General features: G+C 44.6%; 1 protein-coding gene across 1 annotated transcript in view; it reads right to left on the reverse strand.

Moving 5' to 3' along the window:
- The window catches only part of LOC311315179 (odorant receptor 131-2-like), a gene marked incomplete at its 3' end in the record, with an annotated part of 2569 nt that extends 885 nt beyond the window's left edge, over positions 1–1684 (reverse strand). Inside the window, exons 1-2 of the mRNA XM_084445779.1 lie at positions 1583–1684; positions 1057–1449 (exon numbers count right to left, since the gene is read on the reverse strand). Of these exons, the coding sequence (XP_084301905.1) occupies positions 1057–1410 (354 nt within the window). The 5' untranslated portion in view covers positions 1411–1449; positions 1583–1684. The remainder of the gene's footprint in view (positions 1–1056; positions 1450–1582) is intronic.
- Between the last annotated feature and the right edge of the window lie 8198 nt (positions 1685–9882).

Genomic DNA, 9882 nt, shown 5'->3' on the forward strand with positions numbered 1-9882 from the left:
TATTTTATTTTATTTAACATTTATTTAACCAGGCAAATCATCACCAACCAGTGCAGCTCAAAGGACCTCGCAGTGTTCAATAAAAATGCAAAGGACTGTGTAAAGACATGGGAAACTGTCATATAACCAACCAGCTTCAAAGACACGAAAGAGAGAGATTAAAGGAGTAGTAAAGGGGAAATCATGTTTATCCCTGTTTTAAGGTTACTTATGATCATATACAATGGTTCAGATCAAAACATTGACAAAACTAGCACTTTTGAAAAATCATTCAAAAAACATGTTAAACTCGCAATTTCAAAGACAAGAAACTCACCGAGGTATTAGTTGGCGTTCTGACATATACTGTAATTCGCCATAAAGTAAGATTCTAGTTCATCTGGAAAGGCTTTTTAAAATATTTAGCATAGAAATATTCGCAGCACATACGTGTGTAAACTTCCGCAAACTAGGTAGCCTAGCAACATAAACAATAACAATAGTTACCGTAAGTAGTTCCGCTTCCTGAATCCCCTCTGCGGATTGATCTACACATCTACAACGGTCGCGTCAATACAAGTCAATGGATTTCATAAAATGATCAATTAAACCCTACAGGATTCATACTTTGCGGCGGATTTGGTTTCAGAACACCAACGGACACCAATTACACCCTCGGTGAACTTCTTGTCTTTGAAATCGAGAGTTTAACATGTTTTTTAATGATTTTTCATGGTGCCCACCCACATCCATTGTATGACCTAAACGGTGGTAGAGCAATTATCAACTTTCTCAAAACTGCTAGTTTTGTCAACGTTTTGATCTGAACCATTTTATATGATCATAAGTAACCTTAAAACAGGGCTAAACATGATTTTCCCCTTTACTACTCCTTTAAGAACACATTCTTATTTACAGTGATGGCCTGGCAGATGGCTAGCATAAATTGTCTTCTGTTCTGCTCTCAATACCCAGCCCAAGCCACCCAAGCCACTAACAACATGATTTCAAGAGGCCTGGCTCGGGATTCAAACCAGCAAACCTTCTGGCTCTCTTGCTCCACAGCTCGGGCCTCACCTTGAAGACGTTGTGACGCAGGCAGAACACAGACGTGTGGAAGAAGCTGAGAGACTCTGTCGCCAGGGTGACAAAGAGGTCGGTGATGTCGGGCGCCACGCAGATGAACCAGATCAGGCCAATCAGGACGTAGGTGCGACGGACGGTGCAGATCTGGGCGTGGTGGAGCGGGAGGCACACGGCGATGTAGCGCTCCACGGCCATGCTGGCCAGGTTGACGGGCGTGTTGCGCGTGGTGAAGACAGCGAGCAGGATGAAGAAGCAGCAGAAGGAGACGTTGATGGTGTAGAATATGTAGCTGAGGACAAAGAGGGTGATGGTGACGGTCAGCTGGATGGCGTCGTTGACCACCATGTGGATGAAGAGTATGTAGCGTGGGTCCTCGTAGAAAACCTGGGGGGGGGGGGGGGGGGGTAAGATTGGTGGATAATGTTGCCTTAGATGTTTTATCCAGTTCACCACAGTATCTGCAGCAAACTTTGAGGTAAATAAGAACACAACTCAAATACTTTCAAATTGTGTGGACCTGGTGCCTGAAGAAGGTGGCCACAACGGTCCCGTTGATGTAGCTGAGACTGGACCAGATCAGAACCACGATCAGGTTCTTGATGAACGCCGTGGCGAACGTGTCTCGGGACAGAGGGGAGTACGACATGTTGCTCATGAGCCCTGCTGATGAGTTCATACTGCAGATCCCCCAACTGACAAGAGAAAGAGTGGGTGAGAGAAAAGGAGAGAGAGAGAGAGAGTGTGTGTGTGTGTGTGTGTGTGTGTGAGAGAGAGAGAGAGAGTTTGTGTGTGTGTGAGAGAGAGAGAGAGAGAGTGTGTGTGTGTGAGAGAGAGAGAGAGTGTGTGTGTGTGTGTGAGAGAGAGAGAGAGAGAAAGAGAGAGAGAGAGAGAGAGAATGAGTGAGTGAGTAACAGACATAGAGAAAGAGAGCTAGACAGTCATTTATACACTTTAGGACAATGTTTTTTTCTGGGTATCTGGGTCTTGTCTGAATACTACTGCTGCTTTGAATACTACTGCTGCTTTGAATACTACTGCTGCTTTGAATCCTGGCCCTGAAGAGATGTATGAAACATTTTATTTTGTATTGGACTGTAATCGCATAGCCCATACATTCTAATGACCATTATTCCGTTTTTTGTGTGAACATTAATTAAAAAAACTCAAAAATGACATATACATGAAAACTATAAATGAATATATTAGCAAACCATCCATTCCAACTGTTAGATTACTTGCCAAGCTGACATGTATATTTGCTGTCTTCACTCAAGCACACCCAGATCAGTCATTTGAACTAAGACAAGATGAGTTCCACCCATCTAGATCAGAACTAAATGTTCTAGTTACCTTCAAGTTGCAGTATTATCAAGTTACAGCTGCACGTTTATTCCCTATCTGGCTGACAATATGCCAAACACTATGATACAACTGAATACATAATAGTCATTCATTATGTGGAATGATGTCTTCCTCTGTACTGGCTCATACAATATAACCAGCATACCTGGGAGGTTTTAGGGGGCACACCTGTGTACCTGTACACATTCTAGATAGCCTGGCACCAAAAACACATCTGTTTAAGTTTTATCCCATATTGAAATTGTAGACTTAAGTTACAGTCATTTAGACCTGTATTAAAACATAACATCCAACACTCCCATAACATCCAACACTCCCATAACATCCAACACTCCCAGTGCAACAGTCACACCCTCCTCCTCACCGTATCTGCCATCCTCAAAAGACTTCAGTTGTAAAAAACAAAAACAAAACAAAACAAAACCCAGCTTGGCCAACCATAACAACAGTCAGAAGTGCGAGGACCCAGTCTCCTTCAAGACCACAAGCTATTCAGCATCAACATCTTGCTTCCTCACATTTAGATATTCCAGCAAATCAAAAGGTTGACTACTGCTAGTATTGATATTACCTTAACCCTAAACCTAGTATTGATAACAGACTAACCCTAGTATTGATAATACCTGGACCCTCACCCTAGTATTGATAATACCTGGACCCTCACCCTAATATTAATAATACCTGGACCCTCACCCTAGTATTGATACCAACTGTCTCACCAAGCCCAGTCCAGGCCAGGCCAGCCCCTACCTGTACCACTCACCTGCACCAGGCCCAGGTACTTGTGAGGCACACACCTGAGGGAAGACTCTTTATAAACCATCTAAATGGGTCTTCATTCATTTACATGTCATCCTCGTCATCATCAGGTGGCCTAGAGGAAAAACAGGTAATTGATTCTCAGGGGCTGAATATGATGCTGCTGAAGGGTGCACAAGGTTAAAGAACTACAGACTCTCAGAAAGAACTACAGACTGTCAGCCATGATGATAATGACCATGATTGTGAATGGCAGAAGGACAAAGGACCAAAATATAGTATTTTCAGAAAGGAACACCACTCTCTGTTAAAGGATATGTTCACTATTCTCTGTCGGTTTTACATGGACCTGACACTCGACTGCCCCATCGACTTCCATTGTAGTCAAGTCCGCGCCAGCAGAAGACCTCAATGCTCAGGTGATCACAGACATTATAGTCGCTACGTGTCAGGTTCAGATGTCAGACAGAGAATAGGCCCTTAAGGCCAAAATAGTGAACTTATCCTTTAATAATGATGAGATAACTTGGGGTGAGGGGTCCATGAAGTCAGTAAAGAATGACTATGTCTCTTCTCTCAATCAAGCCCATCAAGTCAGTCTTTGTTCACCTGAGTGTGGCGTCTCTCACTACTGTAGGTTCATCACCCAGGGAAATGGCCTCTTGTCTACTCACAGACTCCAGAAACAGATGTTTGTCCTGAAAGAAGAGATAGGGTGACTGGCTGGAGGTTCAAGTTCAATTTATTTATTTACTGTATATATACATACATTGGAATTTTTATCATACGAGAAAGAGTGAAAAGAAGAGAAACAAAATATAAAGATAAATAAAATATTACAATGAGAATATATATATGGTGAATACAAAAATATCATTAAACTATTAGAATTACAATAAACTGTACAGTGGCCATTCAAAAGCTATACAGCAGAATATAAATTAAATCAATGACAATAGAATAAATAAATAAATGAACGAATACAAATAATAATAATATATATACATACATATATATATGAAAGTGATCATTTAAAAGCCATACAGCACTGGGGTAATAGCTATTTTGTGAACAGCTACTAACCATTCTTATGGACTGATACCGTCTTCCAGTGGGAAAGGATCCACATAGACCTGCTGCAGGGGGGCTTGGATCCCCCACTATGTTTTCAGCTCTGATCCACAAGGATCAAATCTAGGGCCCTTACGCTGCAGTCTGTATATGCTACTCCAACGTGCCGTCATTAGGAGGCACAATATTAGCTACTTCGACATGTGGGTGTCGATGTTTCACCCCCCCCCCCCAGGCTCGGGGCCAAGGGGCTCTCCTTTTACCACCCTGAGCCTGGGTGAGGGGTCACCCGGGCTATATATCCAAGCACACCTCCAGGAGCCATGTCACCGTTTCGTCATCCACAACCATCAGGCAGTCCTGGATGACATGGTCTGCGGTTTGTTCCTCGGCGCCACACTCACACACCATGTTCCATCGATGTGCACTCGGAGCTCACATTTGGCTTCCTTGTTGTTAAGGTGGAAGGCCGCCGACACCGTCTTTGCCTCGCTGAGCTTCAATCTCCATTTACGGAGGTATGCCACTAGTGTCTGTCTGCATGTCCTGGCTCAGTGTGTCCTCCACGGCCTGCCAGTCTCCAGCTGAGTACACCAGCGCAAGGTCGTCTGCGTAGGCATACTTCCTGGAGACTGTGATCGGCAGGTCGTAAGTGTAGATGTTATAAAGGAGCCGGGCCAGGACAAATCCCTGGAGGACGCCGTTCTTAAGGTGTCGCAACCTGCTTCGCTGTCCGCTACCGGTGGTGAGGGTGAAGCTGCGGTTTCGGACAAGCTTCATGATCATGCTGACCATGTGCCAGTCCGGCAGCAGGCGGAGCAGCTTGCAGGTGAAGCCGCGGTGCCATATGGTGTCGTAGGCTGCTGTTCAGGTCTGTAAAGACGGCTCCGGCCTTCTTTTTAGCCAAGAAGCTGTCCTCAATGTCTTGAGTCATCAAAGTGACTTGATCTACGGTCGATCTCCTGCATTGGAACCCGGCCTGCTCCTGTGGGAGCAGTGGGGTCGATGATTGGTTTGACGCGGGCGTAGATGAGACAATCGAGGATCTTGAAGGGGATACATAACAGAAAGATGGGGCGGTAACTCTTGGGGTCCCCTTCAGGTTTGTTCAGCTTAGGGATCGCGACAACTATGGCTCTTCTCCAGATTTTGGGGATTTTGAGTTGGCACAAGCAGGAAGAGAGGAACGCTCTTAACCAGGACTTCAAGGCAGGTGCGGCATGGAGTATAAGCTCCGAACAGATAGAATCAGGCCCCGGAGCTTTCCCTGGCTTTACATGCTGGAGGGCAGCAGCGTACTCCTCCAGTGTGAATTCGCTGAAGATGTTACCGCCACTAGGAGTTCAAAGGTCAGACACTTCTTTTGCCACGAGACATGATGATTCGGGGTCTTTGCCCTCATATGTCCCACTTTTCACAAATTGTGATGCGATTTTGTTTGCAGAGATGGAATGAAATCCTACTGATCGGCCCTAAAACAAAAAGAGAAAGGCTGTTTAAAAATCTGGGGAAACTGACATCCTGAATTAACCATCAAGTCTTGGTGTTATCCTAGATACAGATCTAAGCTTCAAGTCCCATATTAAATTAAGTGACAAAAACCTGATTGATTCTTGCTTTTATTTTATTTCAAGGTCATTAAAAACTGTGCAGCTCGACTATTAACTTTCACTTTAGATTTGCACTTGTGTGCTACGGCACTTTAAACAATGTATATCTCTCAAGTACAATATTTCATTAAATTGCATTTATAAAATTGTTGATTTGTGATCAAATAATGAATGATAAAACAATTCATTGGTATAGGTCAAATGATTGTAATTAGGAGTCTGATGGGAAGGTGCAGACTGTGTCAGACCTAACCAAGGTTTTTCTAGGATTTAGAAGAAATCTGGACACATACAGTACAGTATCAACGTGTATTGTGTTAAATGTTCTAGAAGCGAATTTTACTTTTTTAGTAGGTTTGGAACCATTGCCAATTGTATTACTGTGTAATATGTGGGAACATACGATGTAACTCGAAATTTGTGGGATTTTGGTGCTTTGTGATATTGTATTGGTAAGCTTTTTTAAATGTTGTATTTTGATTGATTTCTTATTTTTATATTTTTTTTTATTGTGTTTCATCTTCCATCTTATTTTTCCTTCTTTTTGTTCATTTTATGTCTTTTTTTATGTGAAGCACTCTGTGCATGTAAATTCTCTGTTGTAAAGCACTTTGAGTTGCATTTAATGTATTTGTATGACAGGTGCTATACAAATAAAGTTGTATTATTATTATTATTATTATTATTATTCAAAAGTTTAAGCTCAACCAAGCGGACTATCTCCAAAGTGGTGCTGAACTTTACCATTTCCACTGAGGGCCTAATAAGTTCCCATGATGCCGTGTGTTTCTTCAGTAATGAGCCGACCGCCGTGCCTGACCTTTACCTCCGCCTCCTAATGAGGGCTGATGGGAGACGGTGTCTCTGTCCTCCCACCACCCTCCACTTCCTGACTACTCTCTTAACCCTGGGCACTCTCTCTCTCTCTCTCGCTCAGACATACAGCAAACAAGTTGTTTTCAAGTTTACCAGACTGATGTAACACCACAGGGGGGTAGTCAGAGGACAGACAGGAAGTATAGGAGATCAGACCAGGAAGTACTATTGTCTGTAGCTGGGAAAGAACTATCCTGTGGAGAGGGAACCTAGACACCACCCTGGTCCTGGAGAGAGACAGAACCTAGACACCACCCTGGTCCTGGAGAGAGACAGAACCTAGACACCACCCTGGTCCTGGAGAGAGACAGAGCCTAGACACCACCCTGGTCCTGGAGACAGAGCCTAGACACCACCCTGGTCCTGGAGACAGACAGAACCTAGACACCACCCTGGTCCTGGAGAGAGACAGAGCCTAGACACCACCCTGGTCCTCGAGAGAGACAGAACCTAGACACCACCCTGGTCCTGGAGACAGAGCCTAGACACCACCCTGGTCCTGGAGAGAGACAGAGCCTAGACACCACCCTGGTCCTGGAGACAGAGCCTAGACACCACCCTGGTCCTGGAGACAGACAGAACCTAGACACCACCCTGGTCCTGGAGAGAGACAGAGCCTAGACACCACCCTGGTCCTCGAGAGAGACAGAGCCTAGACACCACCCTGGTCCTGGAGAGAGACAGAGCCTAGACACCACCCTGGTCCTGGAGAGAGAGAGAGCCTAGACACCACCCTGGTCCTGGAGAGAGACAGAGCCTAGACCAGTGGCAGTTGGCTAAGTGTTTTGTGTTAGGTGTTAGGTTGGGTGGTGGAGATGGGACCCAAAAGCAGACAGCAGGCAGGCAAAGCAGGTTCAAAAAGGTTTTAATTCCAAAAAGGCAAAAATAGACAGCGGAACCCCAGGGAGCTACGTACAAACACTGACAATGAACCGACAGAGAACAAAGGAAACAGGAGGGCATATATACTCTGGGAGAACAATCAAGGAACAACGTACAGGTGTGCAACAAGACATAACGAGACACAGGTGCAGACAATCACCCAGACAAGGACATGGAGGGATTCAAAAACAAGGACAGAGGGAACTAGGACACAAGGGAAGGGAACAGGGAACAAGGCTGGGACTGGAAATGTGACTGAGCAGGAAACTAGGGGAAACCAGAAGGGGGATCTAGAGGGGACCAGAGAACTAAAGGGACTGGGGGGATTAGAATTAGGGACAGGAAGTGAAGAGGGACTGGAGTGAAGTGGGACTAGTGGGGGACTGGTTGCTAGAGCTGGGACAAGGAGGACACTAACCAACATACAGTAGACATAGAAGACAAGACAACGAACACAAGACGAAACACACAATGTGGAGTTTGCATGCTCTCCCCGTGTTCACGAGGGTTTCCTCCCAAAAGAACCCAATACCATCCAGGGGTATCGGTTTCCTCCCAAAAGAACCCAATACCATCCAGGGGTATCGGTTTCCTCCCAAAAGAACCCAATACCATCCAGGGGTATCGGTTTCCTCCCAAAAGAACCCAATACCATCCAGGGGTATCTCGTATCCATATCTCGACATGGGAAGGTCACAGAGAGACGCCGGACTGGCATAAAGCTCTCGACCTAACAAATGCAGCGATACCAACCTGTCCTGCTCTCACGTACAGAGATACCAGACATGTCCTGCTCGCACGTACAGAGATACCAGACATGTCCTGCTCGCACGTACAGAGATACCAGACATGTCCTGCTCACACGTACAGAGATACCAGACATGTCCTGCTCACACGTACAGAGATACCAGACATGTCCTGCTCCCACGTACAGAGAGCAACACAAGGTATTCATGGGCGGAGGTCTGAGCTCTCTGAGCACCGTTTCTAGTTATCTCTTTGTTTCAAGTAACGTCAGTTATTTTCTCAAATTCATCTAGCTGCTGGTAAAAGTCCTGATAATAAGTCAAGGTAATCAACTGTCTGGGGGCCAGAGGGACGTTCAGGCAACACATTCAGATCACAGAACTGGTACATTATTCCTCCAGACACAACCCCCTCACCTGCATGAGCAATATGTGCTGAGTACATTCCCCCCCATCCCCTTACACACACACACACACACACACACACACACACACACACACACACACACACACACACACACACACACACACACACACTGTGCTGAGTACATTCCCCCCCATCCCCTTACACGCACACACACACAGGCACACACACAAACACACATGCACACACACACATGCACAAACACACACACGCCCACGCACACACACACACACACACACACACACACACACACACACACACACACACACAGACACACACACAATGAATCTCAGGAGTGATATCAAGGTATACAGTATAAACTCATGACAGATAGAGGTTGGCCTCCATAGCCTGTCGTATGACCAGAGGTGAGTACTGTATACTGGCTGCTTCAACACGCATGGTGCTGTTACCTGTAGCACTGTAGACTTAGATTTGATTGATTCTACAGGTATTGCACTCTTATACTCTATCTATCTATCTATCTTTCTATCTATCTATCTATTTACATGTATCTAGATATCTGTTTACATATCTATCTCCTGTACATGCATCTATCTAGATATATATCTCCTGGAGCAGATGAATAAAACAGTATCATGAGACACTAGGAAACAGAGCCCAGTTCTAGACTAAAAAACCCTTCAATAGAGAATGTCCATGACTTTTCTAAAATACTTACAGTAATTTATTTTTTATTAGTTTCAGTATTAGTTTTAGTCTTTCTTCTGTGCAAGACCTTTTCTCTATAATTTTGACGAAAGCAGACATTTCAAAGAATGTGCAGACTTTCAAGTTATACAGTAGCAATGGCAGCTGGGTTGACAGTATGTATGATCTGCAATGAGAAATTCTCTCATAAAAAGAAGAGCAATAAGATAGTCTAAGCTTGCCACACAGTGTTTTTCATCTTTCCAACTCCTAGTTTTCATCCATTGTGGTGAGATACAAATTATTTTCTCAACAGTGAAATAGTGGTTCGTGCTGTCATAAAAGATCCCAGCCCCTGGGCTAACTGAACCATACGAGATTTCATTCAACCCATGTATCGATCACCTCTTTGCATCTAGATCGTGGTAAAGGAGAG

This window comes from Borostomias antarcticus (genome assembly GCF_949987555.1).
Source record: "Borostomias antarcticus genome assembly, chromosome: 11".
Lineage (NCBI taxonomy): Eukaryota > Metazoa > Chordata > Actinopteri > Stomiiformes > Stomiidae > Borostomias > Borostomias antarcticus.